Here is a 15,346-nt window from a genome sequence, read left to right as displayed (position 1 = left end):
TTAGCTCGAATTCTGAATGACAAAGTCTTATTCCCAATCATAGCCAGTGATGAAATCCTCTGACAATAAATTCTATAGCCCTTAACCCAAGGAGTTTACAGTAAACTAGGTTTTCTAGTGGTGCAGAGATATCTTTGTGGAAAAGCACGTCACTGTCTGTCTTTTTCTGTCAGGTAACACTCTGCAGTTACAGATCTTGAACTGGATCCCAATTCAGAACTTAAGAACTTGAACACCAAAGGGTAGCTCTAGTTCATCTTCCACAACAGTTATTATTTGAAATAAGATTTCCAAATCTATGCTATCATGTCCTCAAACACTATCTTAACTGTATTGAAAATAGAACGTCATATGGCTGTTATCTAAGGGCTGTGAGGTCAGCAACAAAAAAAGTGGGTGGTGTTTAGCAGAGAAGTAGGCCACTTCTATCACTTGTAATTGTGAACTAATTTGTCTTTTTATTTGCTGGACAAACAGTCTCCATGAACTTGTGCACAATGTCCTGTTTTGCCTATCTGTGGCATTTTTACTTGGAGATAGTGAACTTCAGGAACAGAACTAGAGAGAATGAGGGTATGTTAGAGGAAGAATAAAATAGGAGCTTTTTGCTCATGGATCTGAAGGTCCACAAATCTAAAACAAAAGAAAGCTCTTCATTTATAACCTTAAATTTAATGCAGTGCTGAGAAGAAGAGTATCAAAAGGGATCAAAGTTCAGTTATTCTGAATAGTCTTTGGAAAGCAGCATTTCTTGGTTAATCGCTTTTCTTACCATCTCCCAAATACTTGATAGCGATCTTAAAACAGAAAACCCAGGGTAATAGGCTCTAGATCTTAAACTAGGTGAGCAGTTTCTTTTTTTTCTTTTTTTGTCTTTTGTCTTTTTAGGCCTGCACCTGCAGCATATAGAGATTTCCAGGCTAAGGGCTGGATCAGAGCTGTAGCTGCCAGCCTACACCACAGCAATGCCAGATCCTTAACCCACTGAGCGAGTCCAGGGATCAAACCTGCAACCCCATGGTTCCTAGTCGGATTCATCTCCACTGTGCCACGACAGGAACTCCAGGTGAGCAGATTTTTACGTACAGCTGAGTTCCTTGATAAGGATCCAGAGGGAAAATCAGCAGTAAAACATTTTAACATGCAGTTTTGGGGGCGCCCAGGAGACTTGCTTTTTCAAAAAGTTTTAACTTCTTTTGCAACACTGCTCGGTACCATCTGGGATGCTAGCATTCACAGCAGTTAGTTCGGATATCTGAGCTGTCTGCCACATGAATACCAGCCTGAGGAGATCATCATTCTTCAGTATCATTCAGTGCTTAACGAGTGCCAAATTAATTGGCAGGGAGGAAAAACGCTAATACACTGAACAGGCTTGTGTGCATGATTAAGGAGCTACTCAAGTAACCAATTTTGAGCTTAATTTCACTCCTTTGTCAACAAATCTCAAGAAAGCCTTTGTTATAGTTTCACTAGTAGTCATTTGGTTGGTGTTCATTTTCCAGCCCTTTAAAATAGGAAGAAAATTGTAATTTCATGTTCAACTTCTAACCCATACAGAATTGCACTGACATCAATTTAGTTTCCATGTTTTAAAATAATTATACATAGTCCAAAGGGTCTCTGTTTATTCTGCTTTGCCAGGAAATACATGAGTTCTGGGCTTGGCCTTAGAAGTATGTAATAATTTTGGCTTATTCTGTAGGTTTCCTCCACATCTATAATATGATTAATTAGAGAAGGTATCTAGAATAAGTTCAACTCCATTGCAACTGGCAGAGCTTTATAAATTCATTTTGCAACAAAGGAAAAGACCTTATACCATCAGGGCCCTGCCATCAGATTTTGGCAAGTGACTGTTTTAGCGCGTTGCCCTGTAGTTGCTGTGTTTACCTTATTAAGATGAAAGAAGGAAAACTGAGGGCAGAGGTATGTAGCTTTATATTTCCTGAATTGCCTCTTTTAGAAGTCTTAGAGAACTTGCATCTTTGTAAAGGCTTGGCTTAATTTTACACACACATATTAACTACACTTGCAAGAGCACTGAATACAAAGTTATAAGACATGTTAAAGTAATTGTATACCCAACCCCAAATTCATTAGTAGGGTATTAAAGTCCAAATGTTTAAATGCGGGTCGTCTATGGGGAAGATACATGTTTTTGAAAGTCATATATATATTTCCTCTTTGAGATATATTTTTCTTTCAAAAACAAGAGAAAAACGACCTAGTGACCAGTTGTAAATTGTTTTCTCCCTCAATTGTAAACCACCCTTTAGTGAAATAAAAGTGGACTCTCTTAGGCGTTACATTTAGCTTGACTAAGAGATGCTGTGATTGTGTCATTCTTTAAGCCTGATTGCTTTTTTGACTTATGTAAAATGTCTTTTCAATTGAATGAAAATAGCATAGTATTAATTTTCCTTTACATATTGTCTTCAGCTCAGTTTAGAAATTGTAAAGTAATGAGACATGTTTCTATGAGCAGATTCTTTGATGGAGATAGGTTTTTCTTCCCTGTCACCACTTCAAAATCTGTACAACTGAATCTGCAGCCTCAGAAGAGTACAGGAAAGTTTAGGGTCTCCTTTTCTTGTGTTGATCCTGGCAACAAAAAGATTTTCCGTCTTTTCAATGGAAGTGTGTGTGTTATATGCAGCTTGGGAAAGATGTTAGTTTTTTTGTTTTTTGTTTTTGTTTTTTAAGTCAACTCTTAACAAATTCGAAGTACTTATTGGCCAGAAATGCAGATCTCTTTAGATAGAGATAGAGCCTCAAAACCAAAGTTGGACTGGAAATTAGGTTGAGAGGGAAGATGAAGCTCCATCCATAGCCAATAGAACCGTGTCTTTCTGGGTCTGCTTTTTAATGCTATTGAGAGCTCCTTTTCTGTTCCAACAGCTCCTAGACTGGAAATAGGGTATTACAGTGAAAGTTGTAGAGTGTCGAACATCTTTTATGGGCCTTTTCGATAACAACATGTTGTTTTTTACGATTGAAAAAATATTTATCATAGAAATTTAGGAAATTATTACCGAGGTAAAGAAAGCAAGCCACTATTATTTAACTGGTGAGACTTAGGCATTTTATTTTCCTGACTTTCTTCTGTTACCCAACATGGTGAAGGCCGGAAGAAGTAAAACGAAACAAAAATCTTGACAGAGCCCTTCCTCCTCGTCTTTTACCGCACGCGTGGAGTCTCAGCCCTTGCTATATTCCTTTAAAGAAAGCGTTGCCCTTTTCTAGACAGTCCGAAAGCAATTCTGTTGATATATATCTTTCAAGCCTAAATTATAGATGTATTACCCCAAAGCTGCCTTGTTCAGGTCATTGGATGTTTTACCTCAAAGATTAATTTGAGTTTTTCAGCCCTTTTTGCACCATTATAGAAGTTTGGAGCATAGTCCCACCCCTGAAGAGCTTTCTGTTTAGATGGACTTTTTAATATGATGAAACTCACACCCAGAAAGGATGAAGTACTTTTGAAAGGCCAAGTGTACGCAAAGCAAAACACAAATTTAACGTCAAGTATATAAATAAGGAATCCTTGAAAACCAGAGCTCCCTTACCGTGCTTAGCAAACGTCTCTCCCCAAAAAAACGCATTCCTCTGTTTACCAGCTAAGATTTAGGATGTTTGTATTTCATTAGCCCTTTTCTTAACGTATGAAGGAAGCCTTTCAGGTTCTATTCCTTCCTTTCCCCTCAGTAGCAACCTGCATCCCGTACCTAAACCAGAAGTGGAAATCGCGAGGGCGGGAAGTCCGGAACACCGGGCATGAGCTAGTCGGAGGTTTTAAACAGGAGTGTTTTGAGACATCAGGTGTCTTCTCACATCATTCTTGTTCCAAGTCATTGTTGGGCTGTGTTGCGTGTGTTTTGCAGTCTTCTCCACCCCTCTCATGATCCTCCTTGCTTTAATCTTATTTTCAACCAATCCATATGGGCTTTTTAGGTTTTCGTTTTGTTTTGTTTCTTAGTACAAATAATGTTCTGATCCCAGTTTTGGTGAATGTGTTAACACTGCTTTGTGAATAAAATGAGTGATCTGCTGAACAATTGCAGTTGTAGAATTATGTTGTATGTAATGTATATATGGAGAAAGAATGTATTTTGTTCATTTTCTTAATAAAAAGTTATATATGGACGCTAAAAGATGTGCCTTGTGTTTGAAAAAACTGCTTTCGAAGTCAACTTTTTAAATGTTTGTATACTTTGCGATTGTCAATATTTTTCCCCAAAACAGGTGAGTTCTATTCAGACTTCCAAAGACAGAAAAAAATATATGCTGTAGAAAAGCCTTGCTTTCATTGAGGCAGTTCTAAAACAAAGACGTTCTGGTGGCTCTTTCAAAGCGTCTCAGAGAAATTTCCATTTTTAAAGAATGCTGGTAAGTTATTTCCTCAAATGGTGGGTTTTTTAAAAATGTGCTGTCAGTGACCAGCAGGTATTTTATCTGTACGGTAAATTTGGACGTGTGTTTCCCGGGTTTTCTTTAAGGGGGACATATTTGTACAGGTAGGAACTAGAAGAAAAGCCTGAACTGAAATAGAAAACTGGAAAAGATAGTAAACAGACCTTGGAGGTGTTGAGAAATTGGGAAAGATTGGGAAAATTCTGGATCCCTGTTTCAGAAGAAGGGGAAAGATTTTAAGGGCTGAACTCTTAAAAAACAAAAATAAGACTCTAAAAATCAATGCTTTCTCTTTATAAATCAAATAATCCATCTCACTGCATAGCTTTAATTTCTAGAGTGTGCTTTAAGCATGGCTCATAAGTAACATTTCTTTTGTTTTCAAAACAGGAAAACATGATATGCAGTGATAAGGTGAGGAATTGGCCTTTCCTGGGTTAATCCTCCGGAGGATGGAAATATGGGTCACCACTTCCTCTCCCTTGACGTATTTGTCATCTGGTGGGATGGTAGCGAATAAGCAAAGAGGGCTTTGTGTTTAACACAGTTGAGATGCCAACGACTCCCACGTCGAGTATGGAAACCTACCGGAGACTTCCTCCCACCGGGCTCTCACCCGGGAAGAGCAAAGGCGGTGAGTTCTATCCTTTCCAGACCCCTTCTAGTTATAAGGAAGAAAGAAAAGCTATACAAGTGGCCTGTCCACTGCTGTGCTGGTAAGTTTTGATGGTTGACAAAACCCAAGAGGGGAGATGGGACACTTGGTAATGTCTGCGGCACCTGCCCTCTGAACATGGGCTGTGAGGATGGGTAGCCCAGGGCAGGGGTCAGGAACCCTGGGCTTACTTCTAGATCCACACGTGACTTCTGCGTAGCACTGGAAAGTCTCAACTCCTTTCTCCACCTTTTAAATGTTGGCAGCTAGGAGTCTATTTGCTAGGATCCCACTAACTTTTTAATCTATGAAATGTCAAGGTTGTTGAAAAATACTAGCCATCTCTGTATCACTACGTTACAGTAGCCAGTCCTACTCATTATTTACTCTGGTCCCCCTTGGGGTTCAAAAGAAATACATGGTTTGGAAGGGTTATGAGTGACAAGGGGACATGGCAAAACAACACCTCTTGGTTGGCAGGGAGGGAGCAGGGTGAATGACCTATTCAGGAAGAGCACGGAGTCTCCGAGCTTTGTGGTCATGATAAGCTATGAATCATTCTCAGAACAGTGTGCCTCAAGCATGGCCAGAGGCCTGCCCGAGTTCCTGGTACTTGTACGTCTTTCTGTGTCCTTGGCACACTCTTGAAGTTAACCTCAAAGTACCCCGAACCTGGCTCTGGTCCGCCCTTAAGGCTGTTAACTGCCTTTCCGAACTACAACATAAAAGGGAACTCATACTACAGTAGTTGCTTTCTAGAAACGCACTTCACCATTATTGGAACCCAAGCATTGCTGTGATATTGAGAAAATATAGGGCTGAGAGAGAAAAGATGTAGTTTCGAGGCCTAGTGGTACCATTTAAATAGCTGTGTGACTGCAGAATCCCTCGTCTCTGTACCCAGTTTCCCTGTGGGCAGAGTGGTGACAATTCAGTGATGACTACATGTGTAAAAATGTTTTGTAAATTATGTCAGGCAAATGGGAGAGATTGTTGCACAGCAACTATGAATGTGGGCCAGATTCACCTCACAGTTTCCCTTCTGCAAGATGGGAATGAGAAAAGTGTCCTCTTGCAGTGAAGAAATAGGTAGACGACGCCACCCAGGAGGTGAAAAGGGTCAGGATCACCTTGGACGTCTCCAGCTTAGGGACAGGCAGAGGCTAATTCTGAAAGATTCTTTTATGGGCAGAACAAGACCAGACCAGACTCGACTCCTTTGTTTTTTGTAGTTTTATTTGCCTTGCTTCTGCCAGTGGTTTCAGACCTGGTCAGGGTTCCACAGCCCCCCTGGCATCTCTGGTGGCAGGCATGTCACTCTCTTATCTGCGGCAGAAGTAGAGGGGGGAGGAAGGGGGTACAACAGTGCTATGAGGGAAATCGAGGCCCTTTCGGCTGGGATCGCCAGGGAGACCTGCCATCCCCTTCAGGGTGGCCCCCTGAAGCTTCGGTCCTATTCTCTCACTCTCTGGACCTGCATGTAGTTAAGTGGGCGTGACTACGAGCAGAGGTGGCTGCTTGGGTGTCCCATGTCCTCAGGGGCTTCAGTGATAAGACTCGTGCTCAAGTGAAGAATGGAAGCCAAGCAAGCAAACTACTAGGGCTTGAACCCGCTTACACGAAAGCACTTTAATTGACGGTATACAATTTCCCAAAATATACTTTTATAAGAAAATGGCAATAATTAAGAATAGTTTTTACAAACAAGTTTCTCAGTAAATTCCAGTGTACTTTAGACCCCTGTCCACTAAGACACACGCTCCCCCTGTCTGCCGGGCAAACTGTTTAACATTCACCAAGTTAAAAAAAGACCCACAGCAAACTGTAATCCCCTCCTTTCACTCAGTGTTGGGTTTTCACTAAACCCGAGTGAATCAGCTAATGACAAGGTTGAAACACACCACGCCTTTACTCTCGCCCCCTCTCCCTCCCCCTGGTCTGGTTCCCTTTGATCCTTAGTCCTACTGGTAGAAGCTCTTTATGTGAAAGCTCATTCAAAACTATTTCTTGGCAGAAAAGAATTGTTCTTAGACCTAAACAGCTCAGAAGATGTACAGCAGATCACTAAGCTTCCTACTTTGTCTTCATGCTCTCCCGGGCTTTGCTACAGGACGTTTGGGAAGGGAATTCTGTCCTTTGTGTCATTCTGGTGCCTGCCCTTCATTAGCAGTCCTTCATTTGTTGATTCTGAGGCACACAGCACTGGACAGTCTTCCAACCCAGGTTTTAATCCTGTTTCTGTCACTAAACATGTGATTTTGGCCAAGTCACTTTATCTTTCTGGGCATCAGGCTCTTTATCTGTTTCATTTTTAAAAAAAAAAAAAAAAAAAAAAAGCCGGGCCCGGGTTCAAAGCAGAGCATTTTGACGCCAACCTTCCCGTACTATGCTGGGACTTCACTGGGGAGGGGGTGAGGATCGTATTTAAAAATAAAAATGCCCAACCTACAAGACAAAGACTTTGTCATCAGTCTGTCTTATATTTCATTTTTCACTTAAAGAAAAACAGACTTATTACTTCTGGTAAAATAGACATTAGCATTCCTGTTTAGGGGGGAAAAAAGCTATCTCGCTTAGCTAACAAAGGTTTTTACAAAGTATATTCACTCAAAGCAGTGCAGGGTGGATTAACATGTGGCTGTTGTATTTACATTATCAAAAAATACGTATATATGTATCAGCTTGAACCTGTTTTTCCAAGTTTCTCTACTATAGGGTCAAAAAGATAAAGCTCAAGAAGTGGTTTAAATATACTTTCTGCTCACTTTCCTTATCAAGAGGAGGAAGAATCATCTTGTGTCTAGACTAGATTAAACCCGTATTCTGTCTTATGATGCAAAGAATTTTCTCTACCCCCTTCATAAGCATTGCTGCCTCTCTTCCCTCCCACGCGACAGCATGCTGCACTAGATTTTTGTCTGGTCATCAGATTCATGGTCTCTGGCCTTTTATGCAGTTTAGGAAAACAAGTCTGCCACTGAAATCAAGCTTATAATCTCTCTCTGGCACAACTTTGTTTGCAAGTCATGCTGAGTTCCCGGTGGCGTTCTTCTTCTCTCCTCTCCGCCCCAGAATCTGAATTACCAGATAGCATTAGAAGCCAGCAATGGCGGTGGGAGTAGATGCCCTTTACAGTTACACGGCGGTATGGCCTTTGACACGGGTGTCTAGCAGCAAGAGTGAGCCAAGGCAAGTTGCGCCAAAACGCTAGAGCAGTACAGTCCAGATGCACCAAAGGAAGAGACCTTCGAACCACCCAAAGCTCTTCGGGGTTCTCCCTGGACAGTGCCACGGTCATTCCTCCTGACCAAGCATCATTTTTACTCTCTAGTCTTTGCAGTCATCGTCTCTGTCTCCGTAGACCTGGCGCTTGCAGCCTTTGCTTGATTTGCGGAGACATACTTGCTGTACTAATCCAGTCTGGCCTCTCCCAGTGGCCATGATAGAAACCTCCCCCCACCCCCGCCCCGGTAGAAAGAACCAAATAGATCTTTTCCCACTGAAACAATATTTCCTCTTTTACCCCAAACTGGTATTCATCTCCAGCCTGCCAACCTCCAAATACTAGAGAATCAGGACACACACTTGAGGATCCTGGATAGCTTAGTATCTTTCTAGCTCTTGGGAAGCTCACTGGGGGACCTGCTTGAACCTCTGGCCTTCCTCTTCCCCTGGGTATCCAGTGGCTAAAGGCTATGAAGAGGGGATCAAGCAACCAAGGAAGGCTCACATCCTCCCCTTTAAGAAAAATAACCTGGAGTTTCCAGGTGGCTCAGTGGGTTAAGGATCTGGTGTTGTCACTGCTGTGGCACGGGTTCGATCCCTGACCCAGGAACTTCCACATGCCAAGGGTGTGGCCAAAAAAAAAGAAAAAAAGAACCTATCTTAAAGCAGATAGCCTATTTTATCGGAACTGCTGCAGCCTGGCCCTGCCTCTACGTACAGGGGGTCCAGCTTCTTTGCCCTGAAGGGACCACTTTCATTCTCCTAAGCAGTTGTGCCTATCTTCCTGGTTGGCTGCAGGGACTTTATCCCCAGGGACAATAGAGAGCATGGGCAAAACAGAATTCAATGCAGGACCCTCTTCTCAAAAAAACCCAAGGAAGCCTCCCTCTGCCCAGTCCTCAGCCCACTGCGCTTCCTCAAGCCCCTCCCCTGGGCAGCAGTCGGCATTCCGTTTCCCTGAGATGCCCCCAGAACCTGCGGGAGCACTGGCAGCCAGCCTTGCTAGGAACACAGAGAAGGGGACCCAGCCAGGCCCAGCTCTGCTCCCGGACAGAGAGAGGTGGCCGGGAACAGAAGGCCGGGCTGGGGCTGCCCCTCGTGCACCTTGAAGGGCACCTGGTGTTCTAGGCCTTTCTTGCCTGTGCACAGAAGCCTGGAATCTAACTGAAAGGGTCCCAGTGATTTGAGCTTTGGCCTTGGGAGGTGGAGAGCCAGATTCAAAGACCAACGAAAAAAGAAAACAAAACTCTCAGCAGCTTGCCAAGCCCCTAAGTTTCCAAAGAAACAGAGAGTAAGTAAAGCCTGTCCTTCCTGCTGTTTCAATCGATTGTCTATTTCAGATACATCTCAGCTGCCGGGGCCCCACGAAGCTCTGTCCTTAAGCTGCTGGATCTCAGAGGCTGCCTGAGCTGGAGCCCCCACCCCATCGCAGGGGCCAAGCAGTGACAACAAAATAGGAACACCTTGCCTTCGGTAGCTGCTGCTGCTTTTGGTGCCCGGTGGGAAGGGGCGGCCTCAAGGAGTGCCTCGGGGGGTGGCCAGGGGACCCATCCTGGGAGGAAGGGGTCCCCCTGTAGGTGGGTGCCTGGGCACACTTGTCCACACTGAGTCCTGTGTGCATTTGGTCCCAATCTCTGAAGAAATGCCAGGAAATGAGACTCCAGAGCAAGGACAGCAAGGTCACGAATGACCTGTGTTACTGCCAGGGGCCCTGGGACGGCGTGGGAATAAAAACTGAGTCAAGGGAGCGGGGACAACAAAGAGGACGGCACACTGGCGGTGGGTGACAGGAGACAGACGACGGGACACACTGGCGGGCGCTGACAGGAGACAGACGACGGGGCCTAGGCTTTGAAGTAATCAGATGCCACCGAGACGAGCCTGCCCTGCTCTCCCCTCCAGCCCATCAGCTCTGGAGGGTGGGCGTTGGGTCACCACAGCAGCGCAGTGTGCTGGGAACGGGCACCAGGCTGAAGGGAGGAAGCTCTGTTCTCATCCTGACACTGTCACCCAGGGGCTGGGTGACCTCGACTTTACCCTCTTTGGGCCTCGGTCGCCTGTCTGTGAAATGAAGGAATTCTACCAGGGGGTCTCCAAAGTCCCTCATACGGCTCTTGCCTGACCTCCCAGCGGCACTGAACTCAGGCACTAGTGGGTTATTTTACAAGAAGGTTCTACACAGAAGGTGAATTGTTCAGCTTGAAAAGGGAAAAATTAAGGCCTATGGGGATGGGAAGGCCTGCGAGTCCGCCCGCCCTCCCTCCCCAGTCTTTCCCTCCAAGGGGAAGGATTTTCCTCCCTTGTCCAAACGGCACTTGAGGTGGTTCGGCTGGAGCCCTGTGCGCTGGCGGAGGCCGCCGGCAGACCTGATTAGAGGTGTGTGTCTTCCTCCTCCTCCAGGTCATCCTTGGTCAGGTTGTCCAGAGGGACGATCCAGCTGTCCCCCAGCTCCCCATTGAGGTTGGCCACCTTCTTCTCCTGCATCTCTGATGAGGTCTCCATCACTTCCAGTGTTGGGTTGTCATGGTAACCGTTCTCCACTGTCTGTAGCTCTTCTGTTAGCCGTTGCTGGGGCGAAGGAGATGACCCAAGAAAAAGAGAGTCACCCTTGAGGGCTGGTAGCCTGACTATTGCCTCCACCTTACACCTGTACCCCCCGAATTTAGGAACCTCCATTTGACTAATGTGAGCAACAGGTGCTCCTGGAGGCCATCCTGACTACTGGCCTGCCTTGGGGCTATTTGAGCTAAGAACTTGCCCAGCATCCTCAAATTCCCAGCTCACCTCCCTTTGCCCTGGTGGCAAATCCATCAAGTCCATGGAGATGGGCTTTTCTCCAGCGTCCTCCAATCCCATCCCTCCATTCCTCCCCCCCCCCCAAACTCGTCCTCACCCCCCGTGCTGAGCTGGGACAAAGTGGAAGGAGATGATGTTGATCAGGCCCTCTCAAAGGCTGAGTGAGGTGGGGAGAGGAGCCCCTGCAGCCATCTCCAGAACCCCGGGGAGAACGCTTTCTCTGTCTTTACCCAAGATACAGCCCAGGGTGAACGGGGCCGTCCCTGGGGAAGCGTTTCACAAATCTACTGATACAGAAATTTTTCTTTTTTTTTTTTTTTTTGCTTTTTAGGGCCACACCCACAGCCTAGAGGTTCCCAGCCTAGGGGTCCAATCGGAGCTATAGCTGCCTGCCTACACCACAGCCACGGCAACGCCAGATCCGAGCCATATCTGCGACCCACACCGTAGCTCAAAGCAATGCCAGATGCCCAACCCACAGAGCGAGACCAGGGATCGAACCCGCAACCTCATGGTTCCTAGTCAGATTCATGTCTGCTGCGCCACAGTGGGAACTCCCAGAGATTCTTTTCAACTGATGTGTGAGGAAGTTAAGCATGGGGATATTTTTTTAAGCTCCCCACAGTGTGCAGCCTGGGTTGAGAACCACGGGCCTGGATGAAACTGCCATGGAGGAATTCTAGAAGGTGGAGGGAACAACGCTTGGTTAGACAGCTACGCCTAGGCTCACTTCTATCAGCGGTGCCTCCGAGCAACTCTGCAGGGTAGATATTGGCCCCACTAAGCAGATGAGAAATCTGAGGCTCAGAGGTCGTACGACGTGCTCGAGGTCACCCAGATGATGGGAGGCAGAGCCCGGGCTTAGGCCAAGTCTTCTTGACTCCCTGGTCCACGTTCTTCCCCTCCACCACACTGCCTCCAACATTCCAGGCAAGTTTCCATTCCTACGAGGGGCGACCTCTGCCTGTCAGAAAGGGACCACAGCCCCCTGGCTTTCCTCAAACATGGGAGTAACGGGGTGAGAGTCCTCCGGTGAACCGGGCTGCTTCCTGGCTGGGTGACGAGGGCCTCACCTGGTCCTTCCTCTGGGAGAGGCGCTGGTGGCAGCAGCCGTAGAGGGCCGCAACCAGGAGCAAGAAGGATGCCATGCAGACAATGGTGATGATGAGGGGCATGCTGAACCGGTCCTCCGTCTCCTCTGGTGGCCCTTGGTCCCCCAACTGCATGTTTGTGACTCCCACCTGGCCAGGAAGGAGCAAGGTATGGGGCAGAAAACTGGTTCTGGGTCACCTTCTCTCAGAACCCCCATCCGCTCATGAGCTCTTCTGCTGCTCAGGGCTGGGGGGCCTATGCCTCCGCCCCGTCACCCCTTCTCACCCTGTTGTCTAGATGCTGGCAAGTGCGAGCTTCCTCGGCAATGAGAAAGACCCTGCAGCAAGGGACCTTGGACTCCTGCCCCATCCGTCCCAGCACGTGGGAGGCAGCCACTTACCTCTTTTAGGTCAGCCCACTTGTTCTTCAGCAACTCGAACGTGTCCTTGGGACAGAGCTTTGCTGGGGGGGAGAGAGAGGGGGGCCGCTTCAGTGGTCCAGCCCAGAGGAGTATGCTGAGGGGGAGGATGGCACCCCACCCCCGTCCTCCGGGCGGTGTCTCCTTCTCTCAGGGGGCCAGGGGTTGACAACTGACCCACCCTTGTGGCTCCTGAGCCATCCCCCCGCCCTGCCCCACAGAGGCCTCAACTCACTGTGGATGGTGATGGATTTGACGGCCACTGACTGGATTTCCGGAACAGGTGCCAGCTGAATATTGCACTGATCTTGAGATGGGTTGAAGGTGGCTTTTGCCGCCTGGCACAGAAGCGTATACAGCTTCGCTCCCACGGGGCTCGACTTCTGTTGTGGGGAGACCCCTGGTGATTCCTCAGGGACCGGACAGCAGCCTGGGCTTGCAGGGCTGCCCTTGTAAGCTGAGGTCAGGAGAGTGCCATGGCCGGCTGGGGACTGACTCCCTTCTCCAGCCTCAGCTGGGGCCACTCCCAGGCCGGCCGGTGCTCCTCGGCCTCCCCTGCCCTCTCTGCCTCGGGTGGGCGCCTCCCCCAGTCTCCCCACCCCATCTACCTCGCCTGGGGTTGAACGCGACCATCGGCCTGGCGCCCCTTCCTCCCTCAAAGCCCTTTAAGGACCATGACCCTCTGTCATCTCCCTCCCACAAGGACCTGAGGAGTCAAGTCTCTTCTCCGAATCCGCCCCGCCACCGGCCCTCTGTGCCGAGTTCAAAGGCCTCAGGAGGGGAAGCCTTGGCTCAGCTCAAGGTGCTCGACCCCACAGCTGGAGCACGTGTGCACATGACCTGGGCGGACACTGAAACCAAACAGGCGGGTGGGGAGAAGAGCGAGGCCGTCGCTGAACAGGGGGACTTGGGAGTATCTGGAAGAGGCACCTGAGGGCATCGTGGAAGGGAGTCTTCTCCATTTCTAATCACGAAGAGCGTGGCTGGTGTGGCTTTAAGGCTGAGGGTGAGGAAACCAAGTGGGAGCAACTTGGCCCCAGGCCGGCCACGCCATCTAGAGGCACCTGGAAATTTCTCTGCCAGGTTTTGGAACAAGGGGACCAAGACGAGGAAAAGGACCTTAGTGTGGCTTGCCCCCAACACCATCCCGTGGGTTTCTACCTGCCATTTCCCTGGGCTGATTCCCAGCCTGACACCAGGGAAAGGTCCAGGGCTTTCCTCACTCACAGCAAAGGAAAAGAACGCTTCTGACAACCACACCCACCCCCTGCCAAGGTTCAGCCAAAAAAATGGAGCCAGAGGAAAGACTGGGCAAGCATCAGTGCAAGTCTTTCCTTATCCAATAATCCCAATCCCAGGAGAACACTGCTCCTTTTCTTTTTGGCTTTTTAGGGATGCGCCTGCAGCATATGTAAGTTCCCAGGGCAGGGGTCGAATTGGAGCTACAGCTGCCAGCCTACACCACGGCCCCAGCAATGCAGGATCTTTAACCCACCGAGCAAGGAAGGGATCAAACCCACATCTAATGGACATGAGTCAGGTTCACTACCATGGAGCCAGATGGGAACTTCCACTGCTCCCTTTTAAAACTCCAGTCTAAGTGTACGTTTTTCTAGTTCGCTTGGAAAATTTCAGCAAAATGGACACCCCAAAGAAAACAAAGGCAGAAAACACACATAGCATTAAAGTAGTGTAAACCCAAGTTTCCCATCCTTTGGAAAGCATGCCCCGTTCTACTTCCTATGGGTGTTTGCCAAAATAGTCACTGACCAGGAGAGGGCAGCAGTGACCCATCCATCACCAGTACTCCGCTATTTACGAAGTAAGCACTGAGGTAAGCAGACATCCCCAGACTAAGGCCCTTAATCCTAGGGAGACTGGCAGTCTGAAGGCAGTGGACACACTGCCACTATCCCTTTCATTCGCATGTACGCACACGTGATGACAGCACCTGGCACAAACAGGACATGCACACACCACCCGGAGTGGAAGGACAACAGCTGGCAAGGGATTCCCCCAGGTTAGAGGGAGCCCATCGCCTAAGACATGGACCAGGAAATAGAAAGCCACAGGCTACCGGGCCAGGAGTTAGGCAGACTGAGCCGCTCATTTTCAACGGAGGCCTTCGAAGCCCAAAGTGATGGACTTAACAAAGTCACGCCCTGAGCTGGAAGCAAACAGGACCTAAGGCCTGGGGTCTCCAGACTCTCAGACCCCTGGGAAGTGAAAGCCCACGAGCCCCGGTGCTGGTGCCCCTGTAAGAGCCCGGCGGGGGGCTTTCCTCGAGAAGTCTAAACCTCGCTCCGGCCCCCCAAGATGTGAAGGGACCACGTCCTGCCAGGAAAAAGAACGCACTCCCAGCTCCCTTCTAGAAGGAACACCTCATTCCCTCTACCTGCCGCAAGCCCACTGCGCACGCGTCTGGGGCTCCGGGGCGGGGCGCGGGGAGGGGGGCGGCAGCTACTCACACAGAGGTCGGCTTTGGAGAAGTTCAGGACGAACGTCTCCTCACTCAGCCTTTCAGGAGCACCGCACTGTATCTGCAAGAAGCCACGGGAGTGAAGGGGGGCTGAGCCTGACAGGATCTCGCCTTGGGCCCCTCCGGCCGTCCCTCCCCAGGAGTCTGGGGCCAGCGGGGCGCCCGCCGGCGGCAGCGGCGTCCCCGGCCGTCCTGCCATCCAAGCCAGAGGCCAGCAAAGCCGGGACAGTGGGTGAACGATGACCCTCCTCACAGCCCCACCGGGGAC

At 48.4% G+C, this 15,346-nt stretch overlaps 1 protein-coding gene across 1 annotated transcript in view; it reads right to left on the bottom strand.

The window, feature by feature from the left end:
- Positions 1 to 6,286: 6,286 nt before the first annotated feature.
- Positions 6,287 to 15,346, bottom strand: part of PODXL (podocalyxin like) — a 50,222-nt gene continuing 41,162 nt past the window's right edge. Inside the window, exons 4-8 of the mRNA XM_047762916.1 lie at positions 15,068 to 15,139; positions 12,835 to 12,982; positions 12,582 to 12,643; positions 12,163 to 12,330; positions 6,287 to 10,861 (exon numbers count right to left, since the gene is read on the bottom strand). Coding sequence (XP_047618872.1) covers positions 10,664 to 10,861; positions 12,163 to 12,330; positions 12,582 to 12,643; positions 12,835 to 12,982; positions 15,068 to 15,139 — 648 coding nt within the window. The 3' untranslated portion in view covers positions 6,287 to 10,663. The remainder of the gene's footprint in view (positions 10,862 to 12,162; positions 12,331 to 12,581; positions 12,644 to 12,834; positions 12,983 to 15,067; positions 15,140 to 15,346) is intronic.

This window comes from Phacochoerus africanus, chromosome 16 (genome assembly GCF_016906955.1).
Source record: "Phacochoerus africanus isolate WHEZ1 chromosome 16, ROS_Pafr_v1, whole genome shotgun sequence".
NCBI lineage: Eukaryota > Metazoa > Chordata > Mammalia > Artiodactyla > Suidae > Phacochoerus > Phacochoerus africanus.
This window is presented reverse-complemented; position numbering and strand designations above follow the sequence as displayed.